At 38.5% G+C, this 15,732-nt stretch overlaps 1 protein-coding gene across 14 annotated transcripts in view; it reads right to left on the bottom strand.

Moving 5' to 3' along the window:
* AOPEP (aminopeptidase O (putative)) overlaps window positions 1–15,732 on the bottom strand; it is a 204,205-nt gene that overhangs the window by 125,562 nt on the left and 62,911 nt on the right. For 13 of the 14 annotated variants that reach the window (XR_004500435.1, XR_004500434.1, XR_004500436.1 and 10 more), the window contains 4 exons: window positions 7,420–7,609; window positions 5,572–5,681; window positions 293–395; window positions 79–186 (listed from right to left, as the gene is read on the bottom strand). Coding sequence is in view for 8 of the 14 variants with exons in the window: in XM_015653218.3 (XP_015508704.1) it covers window positions 79–186; window positions 293–395; window positions 5,572–5,681; window positions 7,420–7,609 (511 nt within the window). In the remaining 6 variants the exon portion in view is untranslated. The remainder of the gene's footprint in view (window positions 1–78; window positions 187–292; window positions 396–5,571; window positions 5,682–7,419; window positions 7,610–15,732) is intronic. The other variant, XM_033520369.1, reaches the window with a different exon arrangement.

Genomic DNA, 15,732 nt, shown 5'->3' with positions numbered 1-15,732 from the left:
GTGATGATTTAGGTAGCCAAGCCAAAAGTTTGGGTTATTTGTTTTTCCAAAAGGTGAGGAACAAGCCCAAGCAAATACCTGAGAAAGGACGAGCTGCCCATGGAACTTAATGACAAATTTCCGTAAAGATGCAAGGTATGAGGCCTCTCCTATTGTCCTTGCCAGAGATCGTAAAAGAAAATAACCCTGCAAAAAATTAAGGCAGAAGCTGTAAATTTTCTGATATCCAGAAGACCAAAGTCTTTATGATATTCATAAAGCAATCTCAAAACAATCAGCTGATAACACCCACCTTCAAATAGTGAACCTGCATGAAGATTTTTTCTGCTTTAAGACCATATTTGACAACAGAGGCTCCAGACTCACTCAATTCTCCTGTGCTCTCCTTTTTGGGCCTAAAATGGAAACACACTAATTAAGTTTTGGATGAGTAAGTAAAGAAGTAAGTCATACATTACAGGTTCTCATAGTTGAAAGCATTGTGTGACATAATAACTTTAAACACTTGTAACTAGCTCAGGCTTTTTCTTCACCTTAAGTACCTAAATTGACTTAGAAAGTCAAACAAGTGAATTTTCTTCTAAATAATATTAATCAGTAGGTTGGGGTAGCCTTTTTACAGCCAGCATGACACCAGGTTGCATGTCGTTCTTCAGTGCAGACACTTTATGAACAAAGAGAAACAAATAAACGAAAAGAACATTTTAAGGGGAAGGGAAAGTGGAGGGATAGTGAAGTCACTATGTTTGACTAGAATTTTCTCTTTTTTTACCTGAACTTTGGCTTAACAGCTTACATGACTATCCTTGCAAAAACAACCTCTTCCATCTGCAAGCACTAGACTGCTGCAGAGTGTTCCGATTTTCATTTTTCCTTTTGGATCAGAAGAAAAATTTAAATTTTAAAAGAGGAAGAATTTTGCACACAGGTTTGAGGTTTATAGACAATGTCTAGGAAGAAAGATAGTATTTACTGCCTGATTTAAAATGTAATACAGCATTTTAACATAACATTTATGGTATGCCACAAATCTACAACAGTTAAGTGTGGAGGACTTCTAGGTTCTAAAGAGCATGGACTGAAACTAAAGAGCAGCTATGCAAACATTTTTTCTTCATTTGTTAAGAAGTGCCTTCACAGGCATAGTATGTCTTGAAAAATCTAGATCATCTAGATTTTTTCTTCTATTCAGAAAACAACCCAACTAACAGTAGTCTGAGAACAGATGCCTGTCTTAGGAGTCTAACCCTATGACTAAAACAACCTCTCCAATTCTAAATATGGATTTTGAAATGGCCAGTCTCTGAAACCAAATGTCTTTCCCTTCATTTCTACAGAATAGGGGAAATATGGGCCACAGCAATGCAAGATTCCTCAAACCACACCTCTCATGCAGGAGTGATTTCAGGAGCTAACACTTGTGATCAAAGTTTTTTTCCATATCTGTGTCTCCCTTGAGGAAAACATTCTTCCTTTTTTATATCTGTGTCACAGTTTCACATTACAGTTTTGTCCAGAGTACTAAACTGGGGGGTTTTTTAAGACATTATTATTAGGGCCTATGCACATGAAATGGACTGTACACAAAATTTTCATAAAATGTAACTTTGAAATAAAGTAGAGAGAAAAAAAACAGATTGAATTTTACACTGTGTTTCTAACACAGTCCTCTTCCATGTTATCATTCATAAATGTCTTTCCACTATGATCTTCCCTCAACATTGAAAGAAAGATAGCAGTAAATGTTTTTTTATACTATGGCAACTCCAGTTCTTTCAGACTGTATAAACATTGCAGACACACAGTAGGAAAGCAGAAATACAGCTATTTCCCCTCTGGATCAGTCTTCTGGAAGGAAGACCTGCTGACATTCCATATGTGACTTTTCATCATTCTCTGCATACATAAAAAGAAAAACTGCTTCTTTTCTCTCTTAATATATAGCCCAGTCTATTGACTGTGGAAAATGGACTTTGGGCACAGGCTACAGAATCCACACTAAATTGAGATCTCCCTCATTATCACAATTATTCTAAATTAGGCAACCATACCTCCCTCCTCCTCTGACTTTGTGCCCATGTACATCCTAGGACTGACTAGAAAGGAGTACTGCATCTGGATGAAGGCAGTGAAGAATTCCATACAGAAAACATTTAACACATTTCTCTGCAAAGGCTGCATATATATTCTTGAAAATTTCTGTAAAGGAGTGTAACTGTTCAGAATGTAACCCTGCTCTCTGCTATCAGTACTTCAGAACACTGTTTTAAAGCAATGTTTACTGTATTTACCAGACATTGAAGGTACAGAGACTGAAATCTTTCTACACTGATCTACAAAAGCTGTATCTAACCTAGTGGATAAAGCCAAGCATAATGCTAAAGGCAAGCTGTCTCAAAATATTCAAGATGCTATCTGGCACATTTTAGATCCTGGAAAATTTCTGAAGGAAGTAGAAGATGCTGCTTTCTGTTTGTTGGGCAGATGAGTACATTACAGTAGTGAAAGTACAATGCACTGGGATGTCCTTTGTAATTAAATGCTCTGACGTGCCAGGTGGTCATGAAAACTTGTCCAGAGACTATAAGAGACCATCTGAAAGCACATTTCCTTACAGAGAGAATAAAACTCTTCAAACACCTACAGAGCAGTCAGAAGCATTTCTTCAGGACAGAATCGACCTGACACAAATGGAACTCAGAGACTAATTAAGTTAGATATCAACATTGGTTTGCCTTAATGAAAAACCACAAGCTGCAATTCAGCCGTAAGGGCCAGGAGATGACACAAATGTCAACACCAGCTTTATTCTGCAGAACAGAATGGTCTTCTTTGCTTTCCTAACATAAGAGTGCTGGATAGAAAGTGCTGGTGTTGAAGATCACCAGCAAAACAAGTGCCAAGACATTTTTCACAGGTGTTTTCATTCCTGTAGGCTTGTTTCAAATTCTGTGAGAAAACAGGCACAGTTCTCTTGGAAGTCTCATCCTGTATGAGCATGGAAGTGCCACAAACTCCATCTTCAATATTAAGATGTGCTGGTGCTGCCTTTTGGAGCTGCTGCCTGTTGAAAAGACACTTACCCGATTTCTTTCTTACCTGACCTCGTTTTTAATAGGTAGCTTATGACATGCTACTTACTATAACATAATACCAAGTACCCATAATAAGCAGAAACATCAGGCTGATCATCAGTTTGGTGAGTGGTTTCACCCAATCTTACAGGTATTCATTTGATGGATCAAAAATTGATTGGATCAGCTGATAAGTTTGGGGCAGATATTTACAGCTGTCAGGAGAAAGCACAGATAATCATATGATGAGCAGGGAACAAAAAAAGTAATGGAAAAATGAGTCTATGCTTAGGAAGAGTGAGTTGGTTGATTTTTTTCTTCCTGAAATGACTGGCAAGAAGTAACAATTATAATTTACTTTCAATATCCTGTATAAAAACACAAGTTTGAACCAGCCCAAGCCTCAGTACAGACTCACAACCCAGACCAAGGGCCAGGACTGAGATTTTTCTCTTTCACATGCCATTTCTGGAAAGCACAAGAACATATTTTCAGAAGGATGACAAAAACAAAAAAAAAACCCAACAGTAAATAGGCAAAAAGAGAACTTACTCATATGCATAAAAATCGTAGAAAATATTTATATCTGACTGAAATCAGTAGGAAGTCCTTAAAGGCAATCACAAGGAACAAGGGATATCAGAGAAGAAGAAATGGCCAGAATCACAAAGTGGCATCATGTTCCTGACCTGAGGTGTCTATTGGAGACACATTTTTCAAATGAGAAATTAATTTTTTACTGTTTTGTATTATCATTAGGAATATCACTATCCAAAAGGTAAGAACAATGCTTATTATTATGTCTAATAAATGTGCAACCCAATAGAAAGCGTAAGTTTCATTTTCAAAATAAATCAATCCTTCTTGAGTTTCCAACTACAAAGTACTATGGCCCTTAAAAAAATTATTTTGAAAATTTACACCACGTAATATTTGACTGAAAGTAACAGGTATATAAGTCACACAAAAGTCAACAAATTTGATTCCACAGTGTTGAAAATGGAAAAGACTTACTCAGATAAGCATCATATCCCAAGAACCCATATTAAAAAAAAAAAAAAAATTAAACAAAAATCTCAGCATGTAAATTGGTAGCTGTGTTGGCAGCAGCTGTATAATAACTAGTGATTAAACTTGCTTTTTCATTTACAACTATGATCAAATTGCACACCTGAACATTTACACAACTGTGTAACTTCATTGACTCTGCTTACACATAGATACACAATGCATCAATAAAAATAAAGTAAAAGACATCAATGGGAGACTACAGTTTCACAGATGGTGATATGCTTTTGGATTACATGAAGCCTTGGAGAGGAATTTCTATGTTGGTGAACACTCTCTAGAGTGTCCAAATATAGTAGAGCCTTTTAGGTTCTACTGGGCAAGCACAAGGAGAAGGGAAGATTTTAAAGGAATGGAATAGCAACAGTCTTCCAAAAACATTTAAAAGCTGATAATTTAGAATATGGGTATCAATTTTTTCTTCACTTCCACTTGGTGAAAGAAAGAAATGAAATTTACATTGTTTGAATAAACAGTATTTCAGTTGTGCATTAGGAAGCAATTTTTAACTGTTAACACTGTGTTATTGAGACACTAATATAGCTTGTCTCTCTTATGAAAACTTTTTTATTGGAGCGTTCTAAGATATATTAGTAAGAACCCACTTAGGATGGTCTGTGTGTACTGCCTTTATTTCAGAGAAGGAGAATAGACTACATAATTGCTTGAAATCTGTCCCTGTACTTCCATGATTTGGTCAGATATCATGGCTAATTTGAACTAAGATTAGAAAGCTCATTATTTGTGGTTGAAGACCATGAGGAGACAAGACACAGAGGCTCAGCAGATCTCAAATTACAAGACAGTCAAGATCAAAGACTGGAAAATTCCTAACACACCAATCAGAACTGCCCAGATTATTAATCACTGGCAAAGGAAGACTGTCTTTAGCTATCTACAAAGGAACCTTGAGTTTAGCATGTGATACCTAAAAACCAGCAATCTAGTTTAAATATAAATATTAGCAATTTCTAATGAGAAAGTAGGTTTATATAGTTTATATATTATATTTTTTCCTTGTTTTTCAAAGCTTCATTCAGCTTGGCAGTTAGATCCCATACTAATGTATGTGCTTGTCTTCAGCCAAGAAAATGACTCTGTTATGGCTTTCAACAGTGAACTTTTTCAGGAAATGGTCTTTTATTTTTTTCCTGAATAGAAGCTCTTGTAAACTTCTAAGAGACACCTCATATCAAAACTAAATCATATGGTTTCTAAAAGCTTACTGTAAGAAAGGGAGATGCAATTGCATTAAAGTCAAGATGTATAACCCAATCAGTTTAATTTGCATTTTCTTTGTTTATTAGAAGGAAATAAGGAAACACAGTAGATTTAATCAGATGATTTGGATGTATTTTGAAGGGAGAAAATGTGGAAAAGAGGAGAAAGTGAACATACAAAAGTGATGATGATGTTACCATATTGTTACCTTAGAACTTGCAGCTCTTCTTCAGAGTTTTGCACCTCATCTCTGAGTCTGCGCCAGCGAAGTAAAGCTTTCAATTCCTGTTGCCCTTTTATTTCATCATGTGACAGCTGCTTAGTAAACAAAAAACACAGATCACTCATCGTTCTTTCCCAACAGACAATAATAATTTGCAGAACAAGAAACTTGGTTTACTTCTCTTTAATGCACAGAAGAGGCAGGAAACAGTACCAATATCCAAGATAAAAAAATAACAGTTGCTGCTATGAGAGCTAATAGCAGTACTAAGGAAAACAAAAGCCTCACTGTGCACATCAAATCAATAGTTAAATAGTTCTGACTGAGGAGAGAGATGGGCATGTTGTTTTCCCTTAAGTGAATGGCAATAAATGAACTGAATATACAGTAGCGATACCTGGCATAGAGGTTTTGGTTGCCTCCTTACTCTTTCCAAAGTGAGAGCAAAGAGCTACATTGTGTCCTGGCTTCATTCCTCTTTCCTACTATGGCCATACTCAGGGAAGTTCCCTGTTGTGCTTTCCCCTCTCTACATAATATTAACAGATATGCCAACTTATGAAATAAATTGCCGGTTGCCAGCTGAAAAATAATTACTTTGAATATAATTAGAGTTTATGTTTCGCTATTGTAAGAATAGATGGGAAATTGGGGAGAGCAAAAGCAGCTAATATTACCCAGCATTACATTCAGTCACAACTAAAATTATTCTCAGACACTATGGAATACACCCATGATCCTTAAATTCTATGGCTGCATTGCATGAAAACTACTCAATAGTGTTCAAAAAGTATGCTTTACACATTAACAAGGGAACGAATCACACTGTTCTGTTGTTTTCTCCTTTACACTCAGTTCCAAGGAAGATATCTACTGCAATCAAAATGCTTTCAAGTGACTAACAAAAGCAAAGACTTAATATGAACACAGAAATGTAGTGAGGGCACAAATGAGTTTTAGAACCAAAAGGGAAAAGCCAAGTGTTTGGACAGCCTTTCTCTCTATCTTTTTCCAGAAATGTGGTACATACCAAGGCACTCTGTTTTGTTTGGTGCTATAAATATGCCAGACAATAAAATGGAGGTTCAGAAGAGTGCATTATATCAGTTCCCATCATCAGTTCTACCATGCTCTTGCTCAGGTGGAGGTCTGCAGACTAAAGGGGTAGAACTTGACAAAGGCACAGGAAGAACTGACACACAAAATGCTTGAAGTAGCAGAGGCGCTACAAAAGTAAGAACTGCATAAGAAAAACACTTTACTAGCTGACATGCAACTTAATGAGCTTTTCAACTTAAGGCAGGCAGTGATTTCTAAGTCTCTGACAGGAGAGTAACTTGGTGGGCAGTAGAAGAGAAAAAAAAGTGTGCCCTATTTAAAATCATCTTCCATTCTGCTTTTAAGTACACTTCTTGGTCATCCATTGGACAAAACCAAACAATTTTAATTAGGTATCTGGAATACTACATTATGCAGTAAGACTGTTGATTTTTCCAGTTTCCAGATAGTGATATTCCTAATGATAATACACAACAGAGGTGGAAATAATGCACAGCAATTGTTTGATAATTGAATTTTAATAACTGAGTAGAAAATCTGTGGGAAAGTAATCATTGACAAACAGATGTTTCTATTCTCATTTGCACTGACCTCTACCTCTGTAAAGATTTGCATTCATTGTGAATCAATTTTTTTTTTTTTTTATCAAGTAAGCATTCTAATTCCAATACCATTTAAAAATGTTACTTCATAGCACAGGAGGTTTCATTTATATCTAATTCACATATAGTTTTGATTTCCACATTAATTTTGAAGTATATGTTATCACCTTACCTGTTGTGCCCTAGCCCAAAATATATCTTCTAAAAAAGTGGCAAACCCTTCACTTATCCACTCTTCCGTCCAATCACGAGCACCAATGGCCAGTCCAAACCAAGCATGAGCAATTTCATGGCACAGACGTGTTCCACAGAGATGGCTTCCTCCTGGCAGTACACTTTGTGACAGAAAGATGATGTGTGGGCTGCACAAGATAAACGAGTGACAGAATCCATTACTGTTACAATGTGTGTTGCATGGATATAATAACAGAACCAAAGAATGGACTGGATTGAAGAGACCTTGAAAATCCCCTAGTTTCAACTCTCCTGCCATGGACAGGGACACCTTTCATTAGTCCCAATTGCTCAGAGACCCATCCAAACTGGCCTTGAACACTTCCAGGGATGGGGCATTCACAGCTTCCCTGGGAAATCCGTACCAGTGCCTCACCATCTTCACAGGGAAGAACTTTCTCCTAATATCTAATCTAAACTTACTCTCTTTCAATTTGAAGCCATTCCCCCTTGTCCTGTCACTACATGCTCTATAAATAGTTTCTTCTCTCCATCTTTCTTGTAGGCTCCCTTCAGGTAGGCTTTATTAGCCTGTTAGGTTCTTAGTAGTGTGTGCATGCTAGGTCATGACTAATAGTTTATATCTCAGGAATTTGTAGGAATTAAGCTGTACTTTATTGTTGGTTGGCAGAAAATCCAACTAAAAATCCATCATACAGTTGGCATTCAACCACCAAATGGCTGTTAATTGTAAGAAGTAATTTAAATCGAAGTTTTATATTTTTCATATTACAAGACTGATTTATTTCAACAGAAGTATTTATATATAAGTCAGGATAATAAAATACAAGCAGTATTAACATTGGCAGCAAGTATTTATCAGTCAAATGATCAAAGATGAAAATAAATAAAGGAGAAACATTTAATAAAGAAAACAAATCAGTATCCAAAAGTAAAAAGTGTCATACATAGTAAAGCACGTGTGCTTGCCAAAACTACAAACAAGCTAAGAAGATACCATCTCATGACAGGAGTTGATCATTTCTGCAAATGCAGAGATAGGAGGACATATTTTACTGCAACCACAGAAGTGAGAAGCAGCAAATACCTGCTTTTCATAACAGCAGGGGAACAACCCAGTCTTTATCTACTCTGCTTTTTATTCAAGCACTGAAAGAAGAAATTGCAGGGGAAAACTCTGCTATTGAAAATACCCTGAACTGCAAGTTATTGCAGTTCCTAACTCATGTGCTACTGTTAGGCAATTTCTGCTATGCTTATGGACATTACATACCTTAACATCTCAAAACTGATACAACTTTTGAAACTAAGTACATCTAGGAGATAAAGGTAGCAGAATTCATCCCTCTGACTAACATGCAAGGGGTTAACAGGGCACCATGTCACGAATGGGAGTAGCAAGGACACAAACCAAGACCACCATCTGCAGAGTGTTCCTGTGTTAACCTGAGGTATCCAAGATCTGTAATTCAACTCTTTTCTCACTTTTCTCTCAGTTACAAAGGAAATAAAACACAACTGTACCTTCAAGACCAGAGGTCCTTAAGTCTAGCCTTCCAAGCATGGGAGGGGAGTCTATGGCCTTAAGACACTTCCAACAGTAAAATATTATTCATCAGCATTCCAAAGACCTTCCCCACCCATGCTACCCTTCCGTTGGAAATGTTAAAACACCCACAGTTTTCCAGCAACCTTCCAACCCAGTCTGAAACTGGGACCATAAAATATGATACACACTTACACAGAAAAATGTACTCAACAACTATCTCCTTATTAAAAAAAGAAGTTACACAGCCCAGAAAGTTAATACATTTCAATCAGGTGGCACTGTAAGAAACAATGCAAGAAGTTAAAGTACTAAATCGAGGAATCAACACAAAAAACCCAAGTAAAAACAGCATCTCTCCAACTCTTTGCCAAAAGCAATTCTGATTAAGAGAACAAAGGGAGAGAGAAACGGGGGTAACTGTGAGCACAGAAATTACAGAACATGATAAATCTTTCATTATAAAGCCTCCAATGAGAATAATAACCACAGTTTTGAGTATTACTTTGGTCAGATTTAAGTAAATGACCCCTAGCTGTGGCATGTGTACAGTGCTACAAAGAAAAACCACAGAAGCAGACCAAGTAAATAACATTCCAGACATACTGGTGGCAACATTTCAGCTACTTGGTTAAGCAAAACAAAAGAAACTTCATGCCTCATAATAAGGCTCAAAGAACAGTTTGCATTTAAAATCAATTGTAGGTAAATATACAATGAAGATTGTATTTCCTGCTTTATCCAATCACTTAAAAAACATAAGTACCACATTTAGACAATATTCTCTTTGACAGACAGATTACCAATCACTTCAGTAAGAAAAATGCATACGAGTTAAATTTTGGCCAAAGAATATGAGTACAGCTTCCTACAAGGCTAAAATAAGATGATGTACTGCAACAGAATTTAATTTTAGAGTCGGAGTAGAGCCAGCAATTTCCTTTCCTGAGAACACCTTAAATGATTTCTTTTATTTTGTTTGCCCTTAAAAAACAGTACTATCTCCAATTCAAACCGCTCAAAAGTTTCCATTTTTCTAAAAAGTAATTTTATCAAAGACTGAACATATCTCTGGAAGATGTCCAGCACCTAGTTAGTTTGGAAGAAGTTTGCATCTGTGTATTTGTTTAAAACACAGATTTTCTATTTTCAATAAATATTTGAATTCCAGAAACTCTGCTTCACTTATACTAACCAAACCTACCTTTTTAACATCATAGGACATGCGATGTTCATTGAATTGTAGAACGGCTTGTGTCAGAAAGGATCTTAAAGATTGTGTAGATCCAACCCTGCTGCCATGGGCAGGAACACTTTCCACTACTCCAGGTTGCTCAGAGCTATAGATGGATGGAGAGTCCACAGCTTCTCTGGGAAACCTATTCCAGAGCCTCACCATCCTCACAGAAAAGATTTTTTCCTAACATCTAATCTAAATCTTCTGTCTTCGAGCTGGAAATCATTCCTCCTTGTCCTGTCACTACCTGCTCTCCCAAGAAGTTTTTCTCCATTTTCATCACAGGCTTCCTTCAAGTACTGGAAGGCTGCAGTTAAGTCACCCCAAAACCTTTTCTTTTCCAGGCTGAATAAACCTCTCTCAGCTTCTCCTCACAGGAAAGGTGCTCCATCCCTCCAATCAACTTGGTGACCCTTCTCAGCACTTACTTGAACAGGCTGATGTCCTCTCTGTGTTGGGAAAACGTTATGAATATTATTAATTGCACATCATAAATTACCAGCACTGCTCCTAAAACACTCAATAATTGAGTGAGTATCCAAGTGAAAAACAAAATAATTTGACTGGTAATTATATTGCAAAAGCTTGGGTTTGGGGGTTTTTTGGGGGTTTTTTTTGTTGTCTTTTTGTTTTTGTTTTTTAAATAAGAAGATAAATTTGGTCCTCCTACCATATGTTTGATTTAGCAGGAACAAATTATAAGGCTTGATAACCATTTCTTTGATTCTACTTTAAAAGGAAAGAAATCCATTCATACATTAGAAATGGACAAAGATGATTCATCTCAGAAATTACATCAAGACCTGACAAGGACTGTGCAGCTTATAAATGCCTCTAGCAAGTAGGGTCCCAGTTTCTAAAGCAGGCTAGAACAGGCAAACTGGATGTGGTAAGAAAGATGGGAAACCTCTCCCAGCTAACAAAAAAGAAACCAACAACCCTACAAGTCCTTCCCAGGAAGCTGGACAAGTACAATGACTCCAAATATAAAAGAAGTTAATGACTTGTTTATGACAAGTGTACACCTGGTTACCCTTCTAAAGTAAAAGAACATTATTCTGACCTGAATCCCATGCTCATAACTTAGATATTCACATCACTTGACCGGAAGAAGGAACATGTTCCCCTCCCCAGTTAAATTGCAGTGAATTGCAGTGAAGGGAAATCTCAACACTTTAACTAATGGCATAGATACATATAAAGGAAAAAAGTGAGTTCCAAAGGGAAATAAATTGTTGTAAAAGGCCAGAAAATCCTGATGTTCCAATCATTCAAATCCACCAATGTAGATGTCCTTAATAGATAATCTCTTTAACAAATAAAAGGTTTCCAATGAGTCCTAAAGCTCTGAACAGTAATTTGCCCATTTGAGAAACCAAATCTCTTAAAAGCAATTTTTCAAAACTTCCTCTGGACTCATGACTTAAAGGCAAGTGCTGCTTTGCACACTGGAACAGTGTGATATCTTTGGCTGCTCACACATAATCAGAAGAGACACACAGCACAAACCCCAGCCAAATGTATGTGCAAGAACCTAAATACCCATTTAGGATGGGAACATGAAGTTCTTTTCTAAAAGACTTGTTCCATTCATTTTGAAGTAGAAATATTTCCTTCTCAATACACAGAGATCTCCACATACATTTTCTTACATACTTGTGGAAATAACAGAGCCAAGACTTTTGTCGCCTGAGAAATAATAGTTCTGAAGTCAAAAGTAGCACCAAAAATCACTATTACAGATACCACTCAGGTGTGTATATATATTAAAAATCATATTTTGAGTCTTTTATTTAGAAAAAATGTAATCAGATAATAAATGGGTGAGATAGTTACTGCACTTCTAAAAAATTCCTTCTTAAATACGTAGAAGGGGACAGCGGAAGTCTCAAATATTTTCACAGGAACACATTAAAATTCAGGTATACATTTAAAAATCACTGGAATTTGGGAAAGTTAAGAGAATTAAATGACAGTTCTTCACAAATAGTTCATGCAAACTCTCATCAGTTGCCTTTAACCTTATGTTGGTTTTGCATGGCCTAGTTTTTGGTAGCAGGGGGGCCACAGAGGTGGCTTCTGTGAGAAGCTGCTGTAAGCTTTCACCATGTCCAGCAGAGCCAATGTGTGAAGGCCCTGAAGATGGATGTGCTGCTGGCCAAGCCTGGGCCACTGAGAAAGGCTGGTGATGCCTCTGCAATAACATATTTAAGAACAAAATCAAACCAAAATGGGAATGCACAATTTTTCTTCTAGCCAGAGAAGAGGATGTGCAAACATGTGAGGGAAACCACATGGAGACACCAAGGTCAGTGGAGAAGGAGGGGAGAAGATGCTCCAGGCGCTGGAGCTGAGATTCCTCTGCAGGCCATGGTGAGACCATGGTGCAGCAGCTGTGCCCTGCAGCCCATGGGATCCCTGGGGCATGCAGAGATCCGCCTGCAGCCCATGGGGGAGATGCCCATGCTGGAGCGGGTGAGTGCCTGGAGGAGCCTGTGATCCAGTGGGAGACCTGGCGGAGAGAGAGGCCCTGCTTCCAGGCTGGAGCAGCCTGTCCTTGGAGGGCTGCACCCCGTGGAAAGAGAGACCCACACTGCAGCAGTTTTTGGAGGACTGTGTGCCTGTGGGAGGGAGTCACATTGCAGCAGTTTTGGCAGGACTGCTGCTCGTGAGAGTGGACCCACTCTGGACAAGTTCACTGAGAACTGTCTCCTGTGGGAGGGACCCCATGGTCTCACAGGGGGAGGACTCTCCTCTCCCAGAGCAGCGGAAGAAAATCTCAGTGATGAACTGACAAAAGTCCCCACATCCTGTCTCCCTATGTTGTTGGTCATAAAGAGGGAGGGGCTGGGGGGGAAAGGTGTTATGAGGTCTTATTGTACTTCTCATTACCCTCTGACTCTATTAGTAATAAATTCACTTCGTACCCTTAAGCTGAGCCTGATTTGCCCTTGCAATATTTTCTTCCAGTCCTTAACTCATGAACCCTTCCTTCATTTCTTTCTCTCCTCTGCCCAACTATGGGAGGGGAGGGTGAGTGAGCAACCTTTGTGGGCGCCTGGCATTTGGCCAGTGGCAAACCATGACAAAAGTACATTCTTCCAGTAATACAAAGAACAGTATCAACATGACGTCTGCAGTATCTACATCAGACTTTGAATGTTAGCTTAATTTATCTTTGTGGGTACTTGTGCCACTGGAATACAGACACAAGAACACTCAACATACATATTCTCACCTCTATAATCTCCATTGGTCTAGTGTGTATTACAGTGCAGTACTGAGAGAACTACAATTTTTTTCTTTACTGTAAACCTCCTAGGTATTCCAGAAACTCAAATATATATTCAGATGCAGTTGTGGAGACAAGGATCTGGTAGAATACTCTGAGCACTACTCTAAAAATAATGGAAACGAATTTTTAAAGTTTTGCCTTCCTACCATCATAGGGAGAAACCAAAAAGTGGCAGAAGTTACAGCTGAAAGTCACTCTAGAGCAGATGACTAACCTTTTATTCTGTAAGTCATGCAGCAACACATTAGGGTAGGCAACATGGAAAGAAAATTAACCCCCATGTTTTGGAAGGAGGATAGTAACAGTCAACTCAATACTGCAATTCAAGATGGAAACTGCAAATTTCAATCAAGTGCCTAAATAAGGATCTGAACACCCATGCACCAGCTGCTCTGTGAACTGGTAATCTCCTCTGTCTTGTGTATTTTGCAGCCCCAAACCAGACTAGTGAGGATATGTATAAACAAGGGTGAAGCCCTCACAGAAGAAACTCTACTGCTGTTCAACAGCAAAACCACTACTTGCCATGAAACTGAAGAATTTGTATAGTGAAAGGAAAAGGATAACATGAGCCTAAGCTCAAAACCACCACAGAAACAGCAGGGTTTGAAACAATTCTTGACCCTTCTCAATATCTTCAATCCTATATTAACACCAAACCAACTACCTTGAAGAAAACATAAAAAGACAGTATATATATATATCACATACAACTGTGACACCATTCTAGGTCTTTGGACTTGCAGGTCATAGTTTACTTGATTTGTCTGCACATTATTCAGAGAGAAGGTTTTATAAAGTCTCTTCAGAGACCAACACAGCTTTGTAACTTTATGATGCATAAAAATAAACTAAGCCAAATTGAAAATGTTGACAAGAGTTGACAAATGTAATTTTTATACACTAGGAGATCTTACTTTGCTACCACAAAAGGACTAATCATAGTGACCTGAAACAAAAGGATACAAGATTGATGTGCTTCAAACATTAAAGAATTTTACACACTCCCAAATAATGCAGGATCAACTTATAGGAAGACTATCAATCCAATTCATTCCACATAATTAAATTTTCTTTATGTTCAATATCACGGTACATGAAATACAAAATGCAGAGCTTTATCTCCTAAAACAAGATATTTACTTACTGAGTTGCCCAACAAAATTAACACCTAGCAGACAAGAAACATTTTGGAGGTTTTAATTTTTTGCACAAAAAAGGGCCTTATCATGTTTCATTTCTTTTCTAGAACAGGATCTGTTTTGAAGTCCTAGCTTTTCTGTCCACAATCCAAGTAACCTATACAATGCCAACACCACAGACTGAAACTATCACTCACAACAGAAGAGTTACAAGAATTTCCCTAGACCTGACTATCAAGATCAGGAGCACACCACAAACAGAATCATAGAATCATTTAATTTCAGGATGACCCCTAGGATCATCAGGTCAAAGCATTAACCCAGCACTGCCAAGTCCACCATTACATCATGTCCCTAAGTGCCACATCTGCACATCTTTTAAATACCTCCAGAGAAGGTGACTCCAGCACTTCCCTAGGTAGCCTGTTCCAATGCTTCGCAACCCTTTCTGTGAATAAAGTTTTTCTAATATAAACTTCCTGTGGGGCAAGCTGAGGCCATTTCCTCTTGTCCTGTCATTTGTTACCTGGGAGAAGAGACTGACCCTCACCTGGCTGCAATTTTCTCCCTCTCTGCAGCTGCAGAGAACATAAGGTCTCCCCTGAGCCTGCTCCAGGCTAAGCAACTGCAGCTCCCTCAGCTTCTCCTCACAGGACCTGTGCTCCAAACCCCTGCCCATCTCTGCTGCCCTTCTCTGGACACACTCTAGAGAAAGACCTCAGTGTCTTTCTTACAGTGATGGGCCCAGAACCGGACACTTGAGGTGTGGCTCACCAGTGCTGTGTATGGGGGAACAGTCACTGCCCTGGGCCTGGCCACCTGGGCACAGCTGGCTCATGATCAGCCACTGTCAGCCAGCAACCCCAGGTCCTTTTCCAATGAGCACTTCCCAGCTGCTCCGCCCCAAGGCTATAGTGAAAGATGTGGTGGTTGTGACCCAAGGGCAGGAACCAGCACGTAGCCTTATTAAATCTCATACCACTGACTTCAGCCCCTGATCCAGTCTGTCCCTCTGCAGAGCCTATCTGCCCTCCAGCAGATCAACTCACCCACCCTACTTGTTTGCAAAT

This window comes from Parus major, chromosome Z (assembly GCF_001522545.3).
Source record: "Parus major isolate Abel chromosome Z, Parus_major1.1, whole genome shotgun sequence".
NCBI classification, from domain to species: domain Eukaryota; kingdom Metazoa; phylum Chordata; class Aves; order Passeriformes; family Paridae; genus Parus; species Parus major.
Note: the sequence above shows the minus strand (reverse complement) of the source record. Positions and strands in the feature narration are given on the sequence as shown.